Source organism: Plasmodium cynomolgi, chromosome 3, assembly GCF_000321355.1.
Source record: "Plasmodium cynomolgi strain B DNA, chromosome 3, whole genome shotgun sequence".
NCBI lineage: Eukaryota > Apicomplexa > Aconoidasida > Haemosporida > Plasmodiidae > Plasmodium > Plasmodium cynomolgi.
The window spans coordinates 641,888-664,498 of NC_020397.1; the positions used below are offsets into that span (position 1 = coordinate 641,888).

Sequence of the window (22,611 nt, forward strand, 5' to 3'; positions counted from 1 at the left end):
AAAAAAAAAAAAAAAAACGCGTAAAATAATGCCAACAAGTGTGGTATACACAATCAAGCAGATTAGTACCCCACGTGTGTTAATAGGCCCACATACAACGTGCACATAATTGGCCGCACTCTTTGCACATCCACATGACACCATGGAAGAGCCAATAAAGATCCTGTATCTTCACATTTACGAAGATAAGAAAACGAAGAAAATTAGAAAACTATTGGAAGAGAATTACGGGAAGGATAACGTAATTTCTTCTAAGGACAAGTCAAGAGTTGTGGACATAATAATCCTAGTCGTCATATACATCTTATGCTTGTGTTGTATTTTCCTCATATTTCACTTCCTATTTTTAAACATCCCATATGTCTACATGCTAATTTTGCCATGCTTCTTCATTACAATGAGTATTTTTTTTATTGCCTCCACGATTATTTACGAGATTTTGTATCGTCGTTGTTTGGGGAAGGCCAACAAGCTGTTCGATACGATGAAGCCGAATGTCATTGTGGGGTATCAGTTCGGGTGCATTTTGGCCATGCACCTGTCTGGCGCGCGCATTCCGATGGTAACACAGAGGGGGAATGCGATGATGCGGGGAAGCGGCGAGTCGGCGAGTCGGCGGTCACTCTCCGTTTAGCGCATTGCCGCTTCGTCGCTTAACCGCTTCGCCACATCACCGCTGTCACCCCCGCAAGGCAGCTGTGCCTACGGAGATGTGCCCCTTTTTATGCGAACGGGATTCAACAATTAACGGTGGAAAAATGTATCCCCCGACTCGATTTCCCCTCACCGTTGGCAGCTTGTCCGTCCACTCATTTTGGTGTTTCTCCCCCTGCCCCTACCCCATCTCAGGTGTTAGTGTCCCCCGTGCAAGAAAACATTTTCTCCTCAAAGATAAGGAAGAGCATAAACATACGCGATTACCCATACATCATATTTGTCCACTCCACGAAGGATACGAAGCGGAACCTAAGCAAGACTTTAGAACTTGTAGAGTCGATCAATAAGCAAAACTGCCGAGTCGAGATAGTAGAGGAGGGACACAACTTGGAGTTGATGAGCGCATCCGACTACAAGAACTGGGTGGACGAGGTGTACTCGCAGGGACAGGAGGTTGGGAAAAACGCGGCCCCCAGCAGCACCACGGTCGACGAGTCTATGTTTAAAAGTGAAGAGTAGGCTCGCCGCAACCGTGTGGTATACGCGTGTAAGGGGGGGGAGTATATACGGATTGGATCCTGTGTCGCTAGGTCATCCTGCTGCACTGCTCGTTTTGCAGCCGATTCCGGGGTTCTGCCCCCTGGCGCGGCGGAATGATTTAAATTTTGGCACATGATGTGGTGCCTGCCTGTCTGGCTGCTTGATTGTTTGATTTATTGATTTATTGATTGCTTGGTTCTTTTTGCTTCCTTTTTTTGCTTACTTTTTTTTCTTCCTTTTTTTGTTTCTTTTTTTGGGGTTTTCCCCTGTTCGTGCGGAAGGTGCGCACAAATTGGTGCATTTTAACTTCGGGAGGGAATTCCCCTTTTTCCTCCTTGCCCCCTTTCTTTGCCCATTTTGCAAATTCGAAAAAAAGCAACCGTTTATTGGCCCCTGGGGGTAGGAATTGCGAAAGCTGAGACGTGGGAAAGGCATAAAATGGCCACGTGCGAAAAAACGGATAGAGGGGAGGGGAGTCCCGCAGGGATGCGCAAAAAGAAGTTGTCTCGTCGCTGATGCGCCCTACGAGAGTGTAAGCAGTATGGAACACGTTTTTCACGAGGACACTGTTTTCTTTAGTGGCTATTTATACCTATTTTTCATTTTACTCTCTCTTTTTTTGTTATTTTTTTTTGCAAAAGAAGCATTAAAACACCATCGAAGTGGGAAGGAGCGCTGTGTTAACATCGCCTTCCAAGTTGTACTGTGACACCTGAACATGAAAAAATAGGCTTCTAAAAAAGAAGAGCAAGTAAAAAGGAGAAGAGTGTTGGGGATGAGGATGACAAAATTGCTATAGTTTCCAGTTCTTCCCCCATCTGTTCTGATGCACCCGTTTTGCTTCCTTTGGGCTATATATTTTGGGGGCAGTTTCACCCGACCAATTTGTGCAATTCGATTAGCACAAAAAAAAAAAAAAAAATGTTAGCGACCTCGCAGAGTAGCACCAATTTGTTTAACCATAACAACTGCTTGGTGAATCTTAACGCAAAGAGGAAACGCTGCTCACTCCGCAGTTGCCTCGCTAGGCATCATCCAGCCAGCTTTTTTCCTTGACATGATGAGAATAGGCTCACCTTTGGCCCTTACTCAGAGAGTAGCCCCTTCTACCCTTTTCGCCCCTTCCCGTCGCACGAACCGTTCACTGTAGCGTAGGTGCATTTTTTCCTTTTCCATTTTGCGAACCGGTAGGCGCAACGACTTGGAGGAGGCGCATGCAGTAGGGGCGGAGTGAACCTGTAACACCCGTTGCGAGCCTGTACCACGCGTGAGCAGTGTAGCGCAACCCTAAGCTGTTAACCGTGTTGGCGTGATTGACTGACTCCCCCAAACCCGCGATGTCCACCCACCCACATCCCCAAAATGGTGGAGATAAGGCTGAAAACGAAGCACACGAGCTGCGAATTCCACCTCGACTTTAATGAAGTGAAACTACCAGATGATGTGAATATCCTGAAAGACTTGGAGCAAGAGATACAAAATTCTATTTACCATTTGAGACGATCGAATGATGAAATTAAAAAATTTGATCCGGAAGGTGCCGACCAGGATCTCCTCATGGCACTGAATGAGAATAGATTTTCGTTATGTAAGAAGGAGGAACGGCTGCGCATAATTAAGGACAAGATACAGAACCTGGATCCCCCTGTTCCTGATTTTGTGGGTCAAACAAATAAGATAGCTACCCCCATGATGTGCACAAGGGAGGGGAACCAGCGCGTGGGAATTGCCCATATACTCAACTGTGAGATGGGCGATGAGTACATTAGTGATTCGGATGTGAACGATCAATTAATAGCGAGTGAAGCGAATGGCGAGGCCTGCAGTGAGGTTGCTGCTCTGTTCGCGGAGGAAACAGAGGAGCAGAAGAATTCTACGCCCCCGTCCGGAACACCTGGGGGTGGGGGAATATACCTGTAGCAGTCGTCTTAATCGTCTTGTGTGTGGATGCACATGATGTGTATGCGTGCGTGTGCGCAAAGTTGCTGCCAGCTCGCGGTTGTTACTTTTGCATGTGTGGTCCCACCAAGGTGGTTTCCCCCCTCGCGGGGAAAGCGGCGTCGACCCGTTCACACGCCAATTTTATTATCACGTCACCACTTCATCAGTTCATCATTTTTTTTTTTAATTTTTAAGTCGCGGGGGAGACGTGTTGGGAAAAGCGCCTCTGTTCGGGACGGAATCACCTGGTGTGTCTCACCAAGGGTGCGGTCGAAGCCGTGAGGAGCGGTGATACTGCTACGCAGCAGAGTGCACACCCCTTCGTCTCTCCCTCACTTTGCCGTTTCAATTTAAACGATTGCCCAATTGAACAGTCAATTGGGGGGCACCACTTGTGCCATATGGGAGCATACACGCGCCCCTTTTCAAAAAAGAAAAAAAAACTTCAAAAGGTTAAAGTTAGGCGGTTAGAAGGATGGTTGGTTATGTGGTTGGGGGGCCAAACGACTAAGTTGCCATGAGGTCAAATGGCTACGTGGCCAAGGGACCGGCTGCTCGCCAATCAAAACATGACGTCGAAAAACATGGTCAAGAAGGTGTATGATATGTAACACTGTAGGAAAAAGTAGAGCACCTCGAACGCGAGGACGAAGGAAAAGAAGAAGGCGAACACGCCACTCGTCATGGTGGCCAGTATGAGCTTCATCAGCTCGCCAAAGACGCAGAAGGCCATCAACGGCCGGACAGCCTAAAAGGGGGGAGGAAAAAAAAAATGGGGACACAGGATTCGTTGTCGAGTGGTTCACATTTCCCTGAATCGTTCAGGCAATTGCAAAAAAGTGCAAAAAACTGCGTGATCGTGAATAGCCGCGCACATGCTCTCGCGCGGGGCCTACCTGAAACGTCGTCCGGGCCATGTAGATGAAAAAGAAGCGATAACTCAAAATGTACTTAATCGTAAATTTTGTCATGTCGAGCAGGCTGACGTAGTGGTTTAGGGCAGGCAAGCTTCTCATCAGTTTGATGGGACCGATGTCTTCCCGTAACCTATCGCTGTAGTACTTATACACTTCCTTTTTGTCGCTCCCGACGGATCTGCTCACCGGTTTGGTGGTTCCGTACCTCTGGACGAGACAACCCATGGCCTGAAAGAAAAAAAAGGAAGAGGTACGCGTGTGGGTGGGAAGATATGCGACGGGGGGAAGTACCCGGACTCCGCACAGCTGCTTCGCTACTTCGCTACTTCGTAATTGCGCAACTGCACAACTTTGTGCCGTGCCCATCCTCCAGTCGAGGGGGTCTATTTGCCTTACCGATGAGTAGGCCTTGTACGTGTTCAGGACGAGGGCATTGCTTTGCCACAGGCGGGGGCCGATCCTGCAGTGGAGGGGGAGGGGGGGAAAAAATGGGTTACGGGTTGGCTGCCAGCGGGGGGGGCAACTCACGGCCAGGCGAATGGCACACCGGGTCACGTTGGTCCTTCTCTCCATTTCTCAATTTCTTCATTTCTCTTTTTCTCCATTTCTCCTGTTCTCACCCCCCAGTCAGTTTCCCAAACACATTTCGGCTCATCTTGTCAGGCGAGGCAATCACTTGCTGGCGGACTCATCTGCATTTGGTTCCTTCGCAAGTGGTGAGGCGGGATTCCAAGGAGCCTAATGTGATAACGGGCTGAATTGTAACACGAGGTTTCCCTTTCGAGGCTCAGCAACTCGCAGAGGCACACGCGCCAACGAAGAGGAAGGGAAAAAAAAAAAAAAAAAAAATACAGATATGCAGATATACATATATACATATATATACATGCATATTATATACATCCTATGGTATGCTGTGAGGCCACGCCAAACCGAAGAAGGGAATAATTTTTTACGAAGTGCCGATCAGTGAAGGCCCCCCAAAAATAAAGGAAGCAAAAATGAGGTGACTGAGTAACACGGTGAGGAGGTGCAGCGGGGTTTTAGGCACGTCGTTTGGGGGTGGCGTAGGGCCCATGTGCACACGCGAGGGGAAGGGACACAAGCATGGGGAAAAAAAGGTGCCAAGTTCAACGGTGACTAGGCAATTGAAAAAGAACTGCACAAAACCGAACCGCATCGCGACTAGCCAAGCCCCACAGCGCGGGAAAATAAAAAATAAATAAAAAAAAAAAAAGTTCAAAAAATGGAAGGCGGTTCCCATTAGTACGTACACCTGTTCTATAGGGTCGCCCTCAGGTCGTTTGGTCTGGCAGGGAAAAAAAAAAAACACTCCCATGTGTACGCCATGTGTATGTCACGCGGATATCACGCGGATGTCACGTGTATGTCCCATGTATGCCATGCGTATGTGCACCCCCTGCTCTGCTCACACACGCAGTCGCAAAATGGCGCGACAACGCGGCGCAAGGAGGCGGCCCCCAAGCCGAAACGACGCAACGCAGCAAAGGCAACGAAAAAGAAAGCAACGAAGCGAGCAGCCAATCGATCAGCCAAGTGATCAGCCAAACGCGCAACCAAGTGAACGAAGGAAATTCACCCCCCGGCCGAATGGCAGCATAAGGACAGGTCAAGCGCGCAGATTAACGAAGCGTCTTCCTCAAGATCACGGGGGCCTTTTCCGTTTGGCGTACATACGTATGTGTGCGTTTGCTTTCCCAGGCGAAAAGGACCTACTTCCATGTACACATTAACGCCTGTGCGTTTACCTGGCTTTTCCACTAAACGGGTCCCTCCCCCCATTGGTTCGTAGTCCTCCCCGGCGCCCACAACGAAATAGCAGCTTAGTTCAGCTTAGTTTAGCCTAGCTTAGCTTAGCTCAGCACGTCCTCGTTTCTCAAAACATAGAAAGTCGACGGAGAGGCGTAGCAAAAAAAAAAAAAGAAAAGAAAAGAAAGTAGTTACAAAAAAAGACAGCACATAGTTGTTGAGCTCTCTCTGCCCCTAAAAGGAACCAACTTCGACCCTCCCCCCAAAAATGAATAAATATGAGAAGATCAGGGATATAGGGAAAGGGAACTACGGGAATACGATTCTTGTGCGCGACAAGAAGAATGACCAGTAAGTGTGGTGCGGGCGGGACCAAGCGTGAAGGTGGTCGCCATGGGTAGCAGCCGCCATGCGTAGTAGACGCAGCTGACACTAAACCCCCCACTGCGCACTTCTGCGATCATCTGCACTCTTCTGCGCTCTTCTTCTCACCGCCGCGCTCGCCCCTTCCCCCTCTCCCCCCCACAAGCTACGTGATGAAAATAATTAACATATCTCAGATGACCCCAAAGGAAAAGAGGCAGTGCTTGAAGGAGGTGGAGGTAGCGTCGCGGAGAGAAGCAAAGCGGGAGTTGAGAATGAGTCGACGTAAAAAAAAAAGTGCATATGTGCATATATGCTCGTGTCTACCCTCGCCAGTGACAGCGTCGCCCCCGTTCGGACACTCCCCAAATTCACACATACCTATGCGCACGTGTATGTTTGTACGCGCCCTTCGCAGCTGCTGTCCAAGCTGAACCACCCCTTCATCGTGAAGTATATCGAAAGCTACATAGAGGGGGACACGCTGAGAATCGTCATGAAGCACTGCAAAGGTAGGTCAAGTGGAGCACTGGGGGGAACACAATTAGGGTTCATGCGAACTGTAAACAAGTTTCTCTCTCGCGTTCCCTCTCTCTTTCTCGCTCGCTTTCCCTCCTCTTCCTTTTTTTTTTTTTCTTATCCTTCTGGCGGCACCCACCCACCAAAGGCGGAGACCTCTACCATTACATACAGAACAAGAAGAAGCAAAACACGCCCATAAAGGAGACGCGCATCCTCATATGGCTGACTCAGATTTTGACGGCGCTCAAGTTCCTGCACTCGAACCACATCCTGCACAGGGGTAAGGCGGATGCGTGGGTGAAGCTAGTGCAACCAGCGCATAAGAATAGACTACAGCACGCCCACAAGGGTATACTTCAGAACGCCTACAAGGGTACACCCCAGAACCCGCACAAGAGCACACTCCGGCACGACCACTTCCCCCCCGTGACAGACATGAAGTCGCTTAACATCCTAATCGACAACGACAAGAGAGTGCGGCTGTGCGACTTCGGTATTTCGAAGGTCCTCGAAAATACCATGGATTACGCCAACACCCTGATAGGGACGCCGTACTACTTAAGCCCAGAGTTGTGTAAAGATAAAAAATACAGCTGGCCCTCCGATGTCTGGGCTACAGGATGTCTCATTTATGAGCTGGCCACCTTCCGCACTCCCTTCCACTCCACCAAGGGGATTCAGCAGCTCTGCTACAACATCAGATATGCCCCTGTAGGTGCTTTGAGGAGGTGTCCCACCGCACGCAGCCCGCTTGGCCCGTTTGGCTCATTTGTGCGTGTCGCGTAGGAGAGCATTATCAGCCACTTCTCCCTTCGTCCCCTTCGACTCACCCACTCCGCTTTCCTCCCCCCCATGCATCATCTATTTGTGACAGATCCCAGACCTGCCGAATATTTACTCCAAGGAACTGAACAATATTTACAAGAGCATGTTGATCCGGGAGCCCAACTACCGAGCCACAGTGCAGCAGTTGCTCGTCTCCGACATTGTCCAGGTGAAATGGGGAGGCGCGAACATCCACACGAAGTCAACACCACGTCCGCACCGCGTCCACACAGCGTCCACATCACTTCCACACCACTTCCACACCACTTCCACATCACTTCCACACCACTTCCACACCGCTTCTACACCACGCAGAGACAACTCAAGTTGCTGATTGAGGAGAAGATCCGAGAGAAGCAAAACATGAAGAGACCCCTAAAGGAAAAGCCCGCGGCTGAAAATGAAGGGTCAGGTGCAAATGAGCAGGAGGTCAAGACGTTGCTCCTGGACGTGGTCGACGCATGAGGTGGTGAAGGGGTAAGTTGAGAGGTATCCCATTTGGGTGAGTCCTTTTTTTTTGGGGGGGGCCAAGCATGACTGCCCCGTTACTGCTCGCCAAAACGTCCAGCTTGCATATGACCAGGCACAGGTCGGGAAGACCATCACTCAGACGTTCCCCGCGAGGGAAGCTTTGCCGAAAAAAAAAAAAAGGAGTCGAAGTTGGGGAAATTCGCGGAGGGGAACAAGAACGCTACAGAGTTAGGCTGTGCGTTGTTCATTTTATTTTTATTTATTTATATATTTTATTTTATTTATTTTTTTCGCAATCCCCGTTTTGACGACTGGACTGGCGCGTTGGTTTTTTCAATTTTTTTTTTTTTTTTCCCCTTGGTGTTACGCACATTTATTATATTTCCCGTACGAGATAGCACCTCTAATTTTTTTTTTTTTTTTTTGCTTCCCCTGTTGGTACATTCATTTTCTAACGTAGATGCGCCGGAGAAGCGGTTGCAGTCCGAATGGGGGAGTATCAAAGGTGACTTCGTCACGACTGAACGTTTTGCACAGATGCGCATGCATGTGTCTTAAGGTTAAGCGCATTCCGTTGTTGTGCTAATCCCATCTTTTAATTGAGTGCGACATGCGCTACGCTGCTACACTGCTGCAATGCTACAATGGTACGCTGCTGCACTGCTACACTGCTGCACTGGGTGGATCATAGCCGTGGGCCACGCGTACCATTTGCAGTTACCACGCTGAACGAAAATCTGTCGTGTAGTAGCACTCCGTGCTTCTTTGCTTCTCTCATAGGGCGTCTCAAATTTTGTGGAGACCTCCCCCTACACACATACGCCACGCGCAGGTTACACACAAGCGTGTGAAGAGGTACAATTGATACTTTAAAAACGGGGGGTGGGGAGCACGCGAACGGGAAGCAAAGCATATCCCGCAAGCAATGCATGCATATGGAGCTTCCCTTAGAAGAGTTAACCTTTTTCTTAGCCGTGCGTATCATCAGGGAAGACCCACACCTGTTCGTTTCGCCCCCCTGAGTGATGTAGTAGCAAAATGGTGATTCGTTCCTGGTGGGGAGGGGCAGCGGTGTTCTTCCTACGTAGTAACAGAAGAGAGAAGGAGCTCTTCTTCACTAGGGGGGCGACGCGTGGGTGTGCGCAGGGAGGCTTTTCCCATTCGTCCACGTGAATGCATGCACGGGTATGCTTTACATATGTCGAAGCTTTTCTCCTCATCGGAGGTGCCCCGAACAAAGAGTCGGAAAAAAAAATACTTCCCCACTTAACCGATTTTGCCAAAATGGAGCCACTTCCACGCAAAGGTACAACTGTGAGATAATGTGGTCTCTTTAAGCAAAAAAAAAAAAAAAAAAAAATATCACAATTTTGTTGTAATTTCCATCACGTTTGCTTGAGTGATATTTTTTTTGTTTTTTTTGGGGGTGGTCCGCAACAGGATAGTTGTTTGCGGAGCGTCCTCTCCCAACGGGTTCGGTTCTCCCCCCAACCGCTTCCCCTCCGAAGAGGCGCAGCTTTGATGGTCAACGGAACGCCAAGGAATTATTACCCCCAACTTGAGGAGACTGTAAAAATATAGGCCCAGGGGCTCGCCGCGGAGAGGCGCCTGCCTAATTTGGTTCAGCGTGCATGTGTATAGGATGACCCGAATGAGGGCCCCTACTTGATCCCCTCCACTTTTGCGCCGCGAGGAAGTTGCGAGTTGGTTAACTGCTACATAGAAGGTGAAGATCGGACGGACCATTTGGGAGTGGCGTGATGGGGCAATTGTGAAGCTGGGGGATGAGTGAGCAGTGCGGACGTGGCAGCAGGGAGGGTGCCAACAGGTAGCTAAACTTGCTTGGTGAGCTAGCCAAACGTCCCTTTTTTTTTTTTTTTTTGACCCTGAGGGAGTACCCCCGTTGTGTGTTTTTCCCCTCACGGTTTAAGCCGGCGAAGAGAGGGACGCCCAATATCTGTGCACTCCGCGCAGCGCAAACCATGGCGGCTCCAGTCAACATCGATGTCCCGAAGCTGATACTAGACAATGGAGGGGGGCTGATCAAGGGAGGCATCCTGCCGAGTTACTCCCAGATGAATGACTCCCAATGTAACGAAATAGAACCTAAGTTCATAGTCCCCAATTGTGTAGGACAGGTGAGAAAGAAAAATATCATTCACATAAGTGACAGCTGCTACAGCATATCTGAGTACTTCTGTCACAGACCTCATGCAGATGGGTTGCTACTGGATTTGGAGATGCAGACGAAGATCTGGGAAAAACTCTTCTCTTGCAAGCAAACAGTTGGGTATAAAATAAAGGACATGGCGATCTGCATCACGGAGTCATATCTCACCCCAGCGTACATAAGACAGGGAGTTATAGAGCTTCTCTTCGAGTACTTTAATTTTAATCAGATTGTCGTTGTGTCCTCTCAAACGATGCTACCCTTTTCTTTCATCGGACTTAACTTGGGACAGTATGACATTTTAAATCCTCCTGTTTTTTCCTACCCCAATTCGAGGGGCAGGAAGGGGGAGGCATCCAAGCGGAGGAAAAGGGGAGCAGCAACAGGAGGAGGAGCAGGAGCAGCAGCAGGCGGAGCAGCAGGAGGAGGAAGTAAATCCATCACCAGGAAGAACCTCAGTCCGAAGGAGAACATAAAAGGGGAGGAGGGGGATGGAAGTTGTCGTAATATTCATGCCGATTTGAAGAGTGAGGTAGATAAATGGTCATCGGGTGAGTTGCAGGACGAGTGGGAGGAGGAAGAGGGGGGAGTAGGCCTGGGAGGAGTGGGAGGAGCGGCAGGACTGGGGATGTCCAGCCGCAGCGACGTCTTCAGTGAGGTTAAGAACGAGCTGAATGGGTTGGGGAGTGGATTAGAGAGCGGTTTGAGAAGCGGCTTGGGGAGCGGCTTGGGAAGCGGCTTCGGAAGCGGCTTGGGGAACGGCTTGGGAAGCGGCTTGGGGAGCGGCATACCGCACGACGCGTGCAGCACCACCTCCCAGCAGAACGATGGACCTGGGCAGGAGGATCATCCCCCTCCCGCGGAAAATAACGCATTAACCAATAGACACATCTTCGTAAAAAACATCGAGTGCTACAATAAGTATACCCAGCGCGTGTATCTGGAGGAGGGCTTCCGAGGGGAGAATTGGCAGGAGTATCACTTTGATGGCTTTTTCAACTGTGGTGGTGGTAACTTCCCTAGCAATGGAGTGGTGCGCACGCTGCAGAGTAATAGCTACCTAGGAAATAACTTCGCAGTCCAGGATCCCAATTTTTTACTTCCCGATCAGATAGACCTACAACACAGGTACTACGAACCTAACGATAGAGACCTGCATAAATTTCAAAGCCATTTTAACAACACGTATGTGGAAAGCTTCTACAGGGAAGTCCTAAACGGGAATTACAATTTATCTCTGAGGAATCCCTGTGCTTTGTATGTAGATGTAGGGTTTTCTCACACGTATGTGTTGCCATACATCGAGTATAAGCTGATTGAATACGCCATTTTAAGGACTAAGGTCTCTGCTTCTATATTAAATACTTACTTGAAGAATATCCTTTCGTACAAGCATGTGAATCTGGAACACAATGAGCTGCTCGTGGAAAATATAAAGGAGAGGGCTTGCTACGTGTCGCTGGACTACGAACAGGATTTAGAGAACGAGAAGAGGCGGCTGCAGGAGATTAAGCGGCAGCGGATTGCGGACAAGCTGGGCGCGCGCGAGGAGCGGGAAGCGGCCAAGACCAACGTTGAGGGTCGCGGTGAGGGTCGCGGTGAGGGTCGCGGTGATGGTCGCGGTGAGGCTCTCGGTGAGGCTCTCGGTGAGGCTCGTGGCGAGGGAGAGGACTCTTGTGAGAACCGCCCCCCCCCCAACGGGGCACCCACAGAGGGAGAGGTACCCTATGGGATGGCCAACGGGAAGGGGAAAATCAAACTGAAGGAAGTCGATCCGAGTTGCAAAGACGGGGAGGAGAACCCCACTGTGGGTGTTTTCACTACGAAAAATGGTGGCCAAAAAAAAAAGCGAACACAACCGCATCTCTTCTACAGTTACAAGCTAATCGATTACAACAACGCGACAAAGAGGGAGATTAGCGAAGTGTATGACACGTTGAGGACAAACTCATCCAACGATTGCATTTATGTGGACTCCGACTTGGACGACCAGATGGAGTTTTCTAACTACGTGGAGAGTAGTGACATGGGGAAAGCTGAAGAGAGTAACGAAAAAGAGAGCAAGTCCGATGAGAGGTACCGAGATGGAAACGCTTATAAGAACAGACACGAGGGAGATCTACGACGAAGGGAATTCCCAAACGATCTGAGTGTAAAGGGAAGGAACACAGAAACGGAGCACAAAAATGACATCATAAATTTGACGAATGAACGAATAAGTATCCCAGAGGTTCTTTTTAATCCGAAGGACATAAATTTGGAACACTGCAGCATCGTGGAGCTGATCTACAGATGCATCTCGTTACTTCCTAAAGAGATGCAGAGGTATTTTTTGGCTCAGATATACATCTCAGGTGGCTCAACTAAATTCAAGAATTTCAAGCACAGACTGTACAAGGAGTTACGAGCTATGTTCCCAAGCGAGTGGGAGATTAATATTTATTCTCATCGCAATGGTCTCTACAGCAACTACATCGGCACATACGTCTGGCTCAGCGATCACAACATTTATAATTATAACGTGATCACCCGGGAGCAGTACTTCAACCACGGCAAGGGTGCCTAGAAGGGTGGGGCGGCGCTCCAGGGGGGGTGCCCAAGCAGACGTCGGCACGGAGTTAAGAAGTTAAGCAGTCAATCAGTCAATCAGTCAAGCAGAAGTCGGCAAGGAGTTAAGCAGTCACACGAGCCGCTTAACAAGCTAAACAGGAAGTCTGCTAAATAGGAAGTCTGCCAAATAGGAAGTCTGCTAAACGAAAAAATAAAAAAGGTGGGACAGCCACGTGAAGACCCCCTGGGGAAGTCTGCGATGGGAGATTACTACTTCCCCCAATTCGCGTGCGCCTTCTTTTCCACGGCACAGCGCAGCGTGTGTGTGTTTGTATGTTTGTGTGTACGCCTCTACGAAGAGTAGGCACACTGCGTACGAACAGTGGTGCTTCCCGGTGCCGCTTCGCACCGCAGCTTCGAACCGCAGCTTCGAACCGCAGCTTCGCATCGCAGCTCCGCATTTCCGCTCCGCATTGCCCCTCCGCATTGCCCCTCCGCATTGCCCCTCCGCACCGCGCTATACTTTTCTCCCCTGCTGACCCCCTCTCCCGGTCAGCTACCCATGTCCTCCGAAGCGAACTGCACAACTGTGCTGAACTTACTCTTAAGGAACTCGATGATTTTGGCCTTGTAAAGTTGGCTGTCAATGGTTAGACCCAACAGGTCAGACGTGAATCCACTCTGCTTCAAATCGATAAAGCTGATTTTTATGATATGCTCACTGTAGTGTCTCTCCGTATTCGTATAATCTTCATACCGAGTCAACGGTATAACGTTTTTGAAATAAAATTTGGTGTCCTTCGTTTGGGTCCGCTTCAGGGTGAGCTTATTTTTCGTGAGGAAGGAGAACTGCAGAAGGTCACTTTCTGTTGGGAGGAGAGCTGAGTAGATCCACAAGGCTGGTAAAGCATCTCTAGTGTCGTTTCTTACATTGCCCTTTTCGCTTCTCTTCACGTAGAACACATGGTCGTTCGGGTCGTACACTAATTGGTTCCTTTCGCTCTCCAGACATACGTATATCCCCTTGCGGTACGGGGGGATGATGTACCTCTTTTGGGTGTGCTCGAGGTTGAGCATGCTGGTCATGTCGTAAGCCACGATCTGTTTTTTGCGCGGTGGGGGAAGTTGGGGAGGCCTGGGTTCGTTGGCGGCACTGGGTTCGTTGGCCGCGTTGGGTTCGTTGGCCGCGTTGGGTTCATTGGCCGCGTTGGGTTCGTTGGACATGGTCGCCTGGTTCGTCTCGTTACTGTAGCCCGTCTGCTCCGCCTCGTTACTGTAGCTCGTCTGCTCCGCCTCGCTCGCTCCTCCATTTGGTTGCCCCCTCTCCAGGAAGTCTAAATACTCCTTCTGAATTTCGCTCAACTCAGCGTCTTCTCCTTCCTCTGTGTTCTCTTCGTTGGCGGCTGGGGTGATGTGTGCGTTGGGTTGGAAGGGCCGCCTCTGGGGGGCTACCTCTTGACTGACTTGGGTCGTCCCCTCGTGTCGTCCTCCCAAGGTGGTGACTAGAAATCGTTCAGTGGCTTCATCATATTGGCATTGGCTAACGCTGCATCGAAGCTGCATTATGTGATCCCAGAAAATGGGTTCACTGAGCGAAGTGAATATGGAAAAGGAGGTGTTGCTGACGAACCTGTTGGGTTTCCCCTTGTGGTTTCCCTTCGCGCTGGGCACGTTGGTGCTGTCCGCGTTGGTGCTGTCCGCGTTGGTGCTGTTCACGTTGGTGCTGTTCACGTTGGTCCTGTCCACGTTGGTGCTGGGGCGGTTGGTATCGCTCACTTGAGTGATGCTCTCCTCCGTGTCCACCCCGTTCTCCGCGTCCGCCTCATCCTCCGCGTCCGCCTCATCCTCCGCGTCCGCCTCGTTGGGCTCGATTCGACTGAGCATGTGGAGGAAGTCTCCCCTGGACAGGAAAAATGTAGGCACGTAATTGTAGACCTTCTGACTCTGGTTCATTGTCAGATTGCACACTGACACGAGGAAGGGCATCCTGCTGTGGTGAATGGATACGTCTCGTGGTGCAAGTGGGTGAGGATTAAGAGAGTACTCGATTTCTATTTTATTAATTCTGTAGTGATTTATGTTTCCTTTAAGCAGAGTCATCACGTTAAGTGGGTTCGTGTGTCCGTGGGAGTGTAGGACGTTGTAATGGCTGTAATGGTTTGCATGGCGAAGGGGATCTACGGAGATCTCCAACACAGCTGAGTACTTCCTGCTTCTGTTAAGGTAGAAGTTAAAAAGGAGGTGCATGTTGTATGGCTTCCCCTGTGCGCACGTCTCCAAGGGGGGGTCCTGTCCGGACGCGCCGCGCCCACTGCTGCGTGCAGCGCTTCGCCCATTTCTGCGAGCAGCGTTTCGCCCGTTTCTGCTCCCACCGCTGCTCCCACTGCTGCTCCCACCGGCTGGACGCTGATCCAACGCGGTCGCCTGCAAACTTCCCCCCTCCCCGCAGGCGGACCTGTACAACGGGTTCGGGTGCAGACGCACGTAGAGGTCGCTAACAACGACCGGCGTTTTGAACTCGACTGATCCCTTCTTGGACAGCAAGAGGACGTCCCCACTCTCGCGCACATGCCTGTTCATCCATTGTGTCTTCTCTCTCATTTCCTCTAATCGGGGATTTTTTAAATACAAATGTTTGAGTTTCTTGTACCGTTGCGCTGGTTCTACTTTGTCGCTGAGAATTTGTTCGTGCCAGTAGACTCTTCCTCTGTCCCTTCCCGGTCGGGGGGGTTCGCGCGCAGGTGCACCTGCTCCGTCAGCTCCGTCATCTGCGCCACCTCCGTCCGCTACTACTTCGTCCACTACTGCTTCGTCCGCTACTACTTCGTCCACTACTGCTTCGTCCGCTACTGCTTCGTCCACTACTGCTTCGCCACCTACTGCTTCGCCTCCTTCCACCCGTTGACCACCCACCCTGTATCTGTCGTAAAAATGGAGCGGCCCCCCCAGCGCACAGGAACTCCACGCGCCCCTCAGGATCAAATTAGGCCTCATGTCAGAATTCACGTAGCGCAGCTGAACGTCGTTATCAACGTAGACCTCACTGTAGCACACGTCCACTTGGAAAATGAAATTTAGGAGAACTTTCTTCTGATAATTTCGCACAACTATGACGCTTTTGCTTATGCCATCGTAATCTGCATGCAATTTGAAGAGATTCTTTTTGTATTCATAATTTGCATGCACACTTAGATTCTTTAATGGGTTCGTAGAAACCATGTTAGTGAATCCTTTATTGTGATTTTTTTTCGACCACTTTTTATATAATGCACTGCTTGTTAGTTTTAAGGCTTCTTTGATGGAGTTGGTTCCCTTCCGTGTTTGTTCGTTCGAGATTGTGTTGTGACCTCCCCCTACGATGGTCCCACTTGGAGATGTAATATTCTGAAAAAAAAGGACAATCTCGGAATGCCTAATGGATCGGAAGAATGCACATGTGAATGGGGGGTCCATGTGATTTTTCTCCTTCGTCTTAAAGTGTTTTCTAAAAGGGAATTCACTACTGACTAGTTTCTTCTTTCGTAGAAATAGGAGTAGAAGGGATCCTCCCCTACTTTGCCTTGTACATATTCCCACGTTCATCTCCCTGTTGATTTTTACCATCCCATCATAGTTGCTCGTTTCGAATGGGATTCTTAACCTGTTTAATACTTCGCTGATGGTTCTTGGTGTGACGTTCTTTCCTGCTAGGTTGTTTTTTTTTTCTCCGTGTTCTTCGTTCATCTGTGTCGGGGAAGTGTGATCGGTGTGTCCACCCTTGCTGGGGTGCCTACTTGGAGGGTCTTCCTTCGCACCGTTGGAGAGGTCCACGATCGACTTGATGCTGCCCACCCAGCCGCCTGCTCTGCTCGAAGCAGGAGTTGCGGATGCTCCTGAGAGGTGGGAGCTCTTTTCCTTCCCAACCAAGACATCTCCTGAGAGGTAGGCGTTCTTCTCCTCCTTCCCAACCACGACATGCCCCCCAGGGGATCCCACGTCTTCTTTCTTTTTATTTTTCCCTCCCCCTAACAACTCCGAGTTATCCAAAAAAATGTAACTCGAGTAGGACTCCACATCCCATGCTTCCAAAAAAATTTTGTTGAAATCGATTTCGTCAATAGCTAAAGAAAGTGGAGACAAAAATGCTAAATTTTTTGCGTCATTTAAATGCTCCCCTATGAACAGGCCTTTAAAATTGTACTTGGTAGGACTCTCCCTGAATTCACAGGCATCTCCTAGTATGCTTGTTCTTCTATAATTGACAAAGTATGATGGGGATAGCTTCTTCGTGGGGGTTATTTGATGTTGCTTCTTCCTCGTGAGGGAGTGGAATACGTCGACCAAGAAATGGAAGCCCTTCATCCAAACACTCTTTTCGTTTCTGTCCTTCACAGCCTCCTTTCCACTCCTGTCATTCTCTTCATTTTGCGATTCTACACCAGTTGGTTGTTTCTCCTCTGTAGGAATGGCATAAAACGGCGTAGTGTGTAGGTACGTGTATTTTTCGTCGTCCTGTTCGTTATAGGTAGCTTTTTTTTTTTGGTTCCCTTCTTGGTTGACTCCTCTTTTGCGTCTTCTTTTGTCTCCTCTTTTGCGTCCTTTTTCTCCTCCCCTTTGGAGTCCTTTTTTGCCTCCCCTTTGGAGTCCCTTTTTCCCTCCTCACCGGTCTGCTCAGCTGGACAGCCAATGGCCCCGGCGTGAACAAGGTGGCAGATCGTGTCCGTCGAACTGGAGCAGCTGGGGGAGGCTATCCTTTTGCTAATCACGTTATCGAAGGAGGTGAAGATATGATCCCCGATGTGTTCAACGAAAAAATCTGTGAGCGACGGGTGCACTACCACGTTGCCACTTCCGCGCTGCCAAAGGGACAGATACGCAACTAGGGCGACCAGTGTAGCCGCCGCCATTTTTGCGGAGATGGCGATAGCGGTTATAGCGGTAGCGGTGGCGGCGATAGGAACAGCGACGATAGCGGTAGCGGTGGGGCACGCATTTCGCCAGAGATTCCGCCAGCTGTTCCGCCAGCTGTTTCGTGAGCCGTCCCGTCAGCGATTCCTCAGCGTTTCTCCGGGCGAACTCCGTCGCTGCCCCTTTGCTCACTATTTTATTTCCCCCTCTACCTGATCCTCTGCCTGCCCCCCTTCTTTGTTTCCCCCGGCGGCGCTTCGCATGCTCCCCCGTCCAGGCGCCTTCACCCCTGTACTCCGCCCCCACGAACGCTGATCCGCATTCGCTTGGGCGTCCCCACGTCTACGTGCGTCGCAGAGATGTTGCCAAAGAAAGGAAGCACAAAAAAGGGAAGCACAAAAAAAGGAAGAACAAAAAAAGGAAGAACAAAAAAAGGAAGCACAAAAAAAAAAAAATACACGCAAGGACCACGTAGAATCCTCAAATGTGTCACTTCAGCGTAGGAGGAGAATACCTTTTAAGGATGGCAGCGCGGGGGGACAACGAGCATGTAACGCGGTTAACTAAACGAGACGATGTGGGGATGGCTCGTGAAGTGTTCGCGTTGGGCTGGTCGGCACGTCGCACTGCATGGGTCGGCACGTCGTACTGGATGAGTCGGCGTGTCGTACTGGATGAGTCGGCGTGTCGTACTGGAAGCTTAACAACACTAACTCGGTTTTTTTTCCCCCTTGTTTTTTTTTTTACTTTATTTTTTTGTTTCATTTCTTCTCCTTCGTTCTCCTTTATTGCCCCCTTTCTTCTGGTCGGCTGGCGCTCCAAAGGGTTGACCGGAACGAAATGGGAGCCCCCCCCCCTGGAGGAAGCGCGTGTCAAGCGCATGCAAGAGGGGGAGAACAGGGCATGCAAAAGGGAGGCGCAGCCGCGCATACAGGCAGCAGCGCATCCAGGCAGCAGCGCAGCTATCCACACGCACCGCTGCCACGTGGCATGGACCGACAACTCCATCGAAAGTGGGGCGAACGGAGAGCCTGCAGTGGGATGCTTTTCTCCCTACACAGGAGGGATGTGTCCCATGTTGAGCCTCCCCAATTTGCTGGGGTTATTTTACGAATGACTCTGTAAGGCAGGTGTGGGTGGATCATCCCTCATTTAGGTCCCTTCCTCTCGAGGATTACTTGATATGAGAACACCTGACGTGACTTCTCCCATGTTGGAAATTCACTTCACAGGGATGTCATGCGTTCGACGTGCGGCGCAGCGTGTCCTTCCCCCCTTGGGGTTCACCCTGGAGTGCGTCCGCTAAAGCTTCGTATCATCCGTTTACCATTTGGTGGAAGCAAAATTAATGACGTGTGTGTGTTGGGGGGGCATGGGTATGTAGGCGCGCAGACGTGCACCCCCCCCCAAATTAAAGCAGAGCAGCGCCGCAAGGGGAATTTAAAAACGCCCAAACAAAAAAAAAAAAATAAAATAAAATAAAGTAAAAAATAAAGTAAAAAAAAAAACACAAATGGGTAGGTGGATGAACGGATTGAAAGCGTATCGAATGAACGTGTCAGTATGGGTGGTGGTGTAGTGACATGGGTAGACATAAAAACAAAGGGTGCCCATTTTTCGAATGTGGATGGGGGCTCTTCATCAGGGCGACATAATTTTTAAGGCACGTTCATATTTTATTTTTCCCTTTTAATGGGAGGCACCGCCTCTTCGTCGTTTCGTCGTTTAGTGTATTCACATCTCCGCTTAGCTCGCCGCATCTAAGGAGCCACCTCCGCAAACCACGGCGCTAAATGTGCCCCATGATACGAGGGTGCTTGAACTGGTTGTACACGAGGCACAGGGCAATGCAGAGGGACACGACCCCGATGACGACGTACAGCACGCCGAAGGATCGAGACTTCTCATTAACGAAAACGGAGCCCTCTGCTATGACTAAATATTTTTTCCCATGGAATCTCTTCACGGGGAAATTGTTCTTTATTTTGACATAGATTGGCAAAGCGAGTTCCTCATTGAGTCTAGCATACCTTTTGCGGAACTCGGAGAGTGCAGCCGTCTTCATCCAGACAATAAAGTGAGAGTTCTCTACACCGAATCCGTTTTTTTCATTCATGTTGAGGAGATTAACATAGTTTTGCTGCATGAGCCAGAAGTCCACCTGTTCTTTATGTTCATCCATTTGCTGTTGTGATGGATTTTTAAACTTATTCAGATCGCTGTACCAGGTGATTGCTTCTTTGGATTCGTCGAGTTCTATCTCTTCGTTGTATGTTTTGTCTCTGTACAAAGCGAAGGTGTCATTGAAGACGCTGCGTGCGATGAGGCCGCAGGGGTGCAGCACCTTTCCTTCCTTGTTCTGTGCGACGGGGAAGCACTGCGCCAGGTCGTCTGGCCGGGTGTACACGGTGCCCTGAAAAAAAGGGGGAGGTTTGGAAGGGGGGTGGAAGGGGTTATAGGGGCGCCATCAGCAGGGTGTTAATACGACACCAGCAGGGTGTTAATACGCCGGCAGCAGGGTGTTAATACGCCATCAACAGGGCGCTAACAAGCCGCTAACACGCCGCTAACAAGCCGCTAACAAGCCGCTAACAAGCCGCTAACACGCCGCTAACACGGCACGAGCGTGTCGCTCCCTCGCCCCCTCACGTACCATCAACTGGTTGTGCGACTTCGAAATGAGGTATTTCTTATGGTTTTGATAAAAATTATGGAGCTCATAGTAAACGTAGGCGTGTTTATGGAAGGGCCTTTCTGGTCCCTGACAGAAGGCTTCGCTGACTTCTAGTTGTATGGTCTGTGCTTTTACGTCCTGCTCCCCGTAGGGTACTCTACACTCCTTTCTCGTGGCAGACAAGGCGATGAAAAGCATACCCAACATGATAAAAGTAACGGAGACAATTGTGTAAGCTAAAATCAATCCGATGGGGGTCCATGAACGTTGTTTTGAATTCAATTCTTGTTGTTTGAATTTTTCAAATAGGGAAGTATTTTTTTTTTTTTTTTCTTGCGAGTTTTTCCAACTTGGGCTGTCCTCTCTTGGGTTGCCCTCTCTTGGGTTGTCTAGCTTTATCGATGAGGACCAGGTGCGGTGTCTAGGGGGGGAGTCTTCCCCCCCCTCGGGCAGTACCCTTTTGTTAAGATGTTCAACGAGGGAGTCCCTATTCGTAACTCCGTTAAGGTTATTTAAATGTTCGTTCATATTAGCAATGGGGTGTTGTTTCTTCCCGTTCATGGGAGGGTACCCACTATGGGGATAGCTCATGGGTGGTGTGTCTCTATCATGCTGCACTGATCTGATTGGTTTGTTTGGTCTGCCTGCCGGGGAGGCTTTCCCTTTTTTATCGATGTCTCCCTGGGTTAGAGATTCTTTTTGTTGAGGAGGGTCCGTGTCCGTGTCCGACTTCGACTTCGACTTCGGCTCCTTCAGTGCGACTGATTTTGTGTCTTTCCCTCTCTCATTGGTCCCATTTGGGCGGTTCATCATATGCAGTGTTGATCTGTCGAGTGGTGCAACCGGTGCAACTGTGACGACAGGGGGGGGAGCGTAGAGAGTGCAGAGTGGAGAGTGGAGGGGTGTTTACTTATTACACCGTCGCTTCGTTCCAATTGGCCTCTCTTCGCTTCGGCTAGGTGTTAAGTTCGTCCTTTCGACCTCCCTCCCCCCAACGAAAGGGTTTTTTTTCCCCACGTGAGGCTGTTTATACGTGGGTACCTACTATGTGCCTATGTATGTATGTACCTACGTATGTGCCAATGTATATACCTATGTATATACCTATGTATGTTTTTTTTTTGGGGGGGGGACGGACCTGTTGGCGGCGTTGGGGTAGGTACCGTGCGGGTGGTTCGCGAGAAAAGCGGCGTGACGCACTGTTGGTCTCGGCTGGTCGCAGCCTGAGTTGGAGTGGTAAAATGGCAGGCACTCTAAGCTCTTCTCATGTCAGTCACGCTGAGCTGATCTCATGTCAGTCACTCTGAGCTCATCTCATCTCTGCCACTCTAAGCTCGTCTCGCCTCTCCTCAGCTGCGCGGTCCGCTTCCCCTGTGCTCGCTTCACTTTCACATGCACACCGCTTTTCCCATTCGCCGTTCGTTTTGCCCCATTTTGGTTTGCCCCTCTGCAGACTCTTCGCGTGCACGCGTTTGGGTTGCTCGTTCGGAAGGGGGGGAAAAAAAAAATAAAAAAAAATAAAATAAAATAAAACAAAACAAAAATAAAGTAAAACAGAAACAGAAACAGAAACAAGCACATGTATGTATGTGCACACGCGTGTGGCCATGTATGTACACATGTATGCACGTATACACATACGTGCGCGTTGCACCCGTTTGTTTTCCCTAACGGAGTGGCACGTGCGTGGTGACGTGAGGTCAGAGATCCAACAGTTGGGTATTTACCCACTCATCCTCTTTTCCATTCGCAGAGTTCGTCCCTGGGGTGGTAAACTCAACTCTTTTTTCCACGCCGCACATTTGGCGCACAGGTTGGGCATAAATTGTTAAGGTGCTCAGAAAAAAAAAAAAGGAAGCAAAATGAGGAAAAATGAAGAAAAATAAACAAAGTGAAGCAAAATGAAGCTAAGTGAAGTAAAAGAAAATACCCACAATGGGTGATGGAAAAAAAAGGGGCGGCATCCTCCAAAGGGGCCCTCACACAAATGGAAAATTAGCTTTCTTCTTCCTCGTCTTCTTCTTCCTGCCGCTCCTCCTGCTGCTCCTCCTCCTCCTAGAGGGGAAGCTCCCCGCACCCCTTGGATGAGTCCACCCCCCCCAAAAGGAGGAGTCTCAACTGAGTGGGCGTAGCGTAGTCCACCCTTGTGTAACCTCCCTCCCCCAATGGGTCGTCCACAGGCAGAATGACACCACATAGGGAACACACACCAATGGGATATGCCACCCGAGCCACGTAGCAGCATTGGCACTTCATCGGTGGGAACAAAGAAGGAAAGAAAAATAGGGTGACGATCTGCTGCCTGGGGGAAACGACATAACCAA

General features: G+C 49.8%; 7 protein-coding genes across 7 annotated transcripts; 4 read left to right on the forward strand and 3 right to left on the reverse strand.

Moving 5' to 3' along the window:
* Positions 1-142: 142 nt before the first annotated feature.
* Positions 143-1,176, forward strand: PCYB_032300 (hypothetical protein; the record flags this gene model as incomplete). The annotated part of the gene is made up of 2 exons (XM_004220901.1): positions 143-562; positions 850-1,176. The coding sequence occupies 2 exons, from the start codon at positions 143-145 to the stop codon at positions 1,174-1,176; spliced, it is 747 nt and encodes a 248-aa protein (XP_004220949.1).
* Positions 1,177-2,559: 1,383 nt separating this feature from the next.
* On the forward strand, positions 2,560-3,430 carry PCYB_032310 (hypothetical protein; the record flags this gene model as incomplete). The annotated part of the gene is made up of 2 exons (XM_004220902.1): positions 2,560-3,080; positions 3,334-3,430. 2 exons carry the CDS (start codon positions 2,560-2,562, stop codon positions 3,428-3,430), a joined length of 618 nt encoding a protein of 205 aa, XP_004220950.1.
* Positions 3,431-3,700: 270 nt separating this feature from the next.
* Positions 3,701-4,280, reverse strand: PCYB_032320 (hypothetical protein; the record flags this gene model as incomplete). Its single annotated transcript, XM_004220903.1, has 2 exons — positions 3,701-3,886; positions 4,035-4,280. 2 exons carry the CDS (start codon positions 4,278-4,280, stop codon positions 3,701-3,703), a joined length of 432 nt encoding a protein of 143 aa, XP_004220951.1.
* A 1,813-nt stretch (positions 4,281-6,093) lies between these two features.
* Positions 6,094-8,000, forward strand: PCYB_032330 (serine/threonine-protein kinase NEK4; the record flags this gene model as incomplete). Its single annotated transcript, XM_004220904.1, has 6 exons — positions 6,094-6,176; positions 6,355-6,427; positions 6,607-6,700; positions 6,856-7,421; positions 7,585-7,704; positions 7,851-8,000. 6 exons carry the CDS (start codon positions 6,094-6,096, stop codon positions 7,998-8,000), a joined length of 1,086 nt encoding a protein of 361 aa, XP_004220952.1.
* Positions 8,001-9,988: 1,988 nt separating this feature from the next.
* On the forward strand, positions 9,989-12,742 carry PCYB_032340 (actin-like protein; the record flags this gene model as incomplete). Its single annotated transcript, XM_004220905.1, has 2 exons — positions 9,989-11,762; positions 11,889-12,742. 2 exons carry the CDS (start codon positions 9,989-9,991, stop codon positions 12,740-12,742), a joined length of 2,628 nt encoding a protein of 875 aa, XP_004220953.1.
* Positions 12,743-13,278: 536 nt separating this feature from the next.
* On the reverse strand, positions 13,279-17,612 carry PCYB_032350 (hypothetical protein; the record flags this gene model as incomplete). The annotated part of the gene is made up of 2 exons (XM_004220906.1): positions 13,279-17,162; positions 17,201-17,612. The coding sequence occupies 2 exons, from the start codon at positions 17,610-17,612 to the stop codon at positions 13,279-13,281; spliced, it is 4,296 nt and encodes a 1,431-aa protein (XP_004220954.1).
* Positions 17,613-19,402: 1,790 nt separating this feature from the next.
* On the reverse strand, positions 19,403-21,100 carry PCYB_032360 (ligand-effect modulator 3 domain containing protein; the record flags this gene model as incomplete). The annotated part of the gene is made up of 2 exons (XM_004220907.1): positions 19,403-20,026; positions 20,267-21,100. 2 exons carry the CDS (start codon positions 21,098-21,100, stop codon positions 19,403-19,405), a joined length of 1,458 nt encoding a protein of 485 aa, XP_004220955.1.
* Between the last annotated feature and the right edge of the window lie 1,511 nt (positions 21,101-22,611).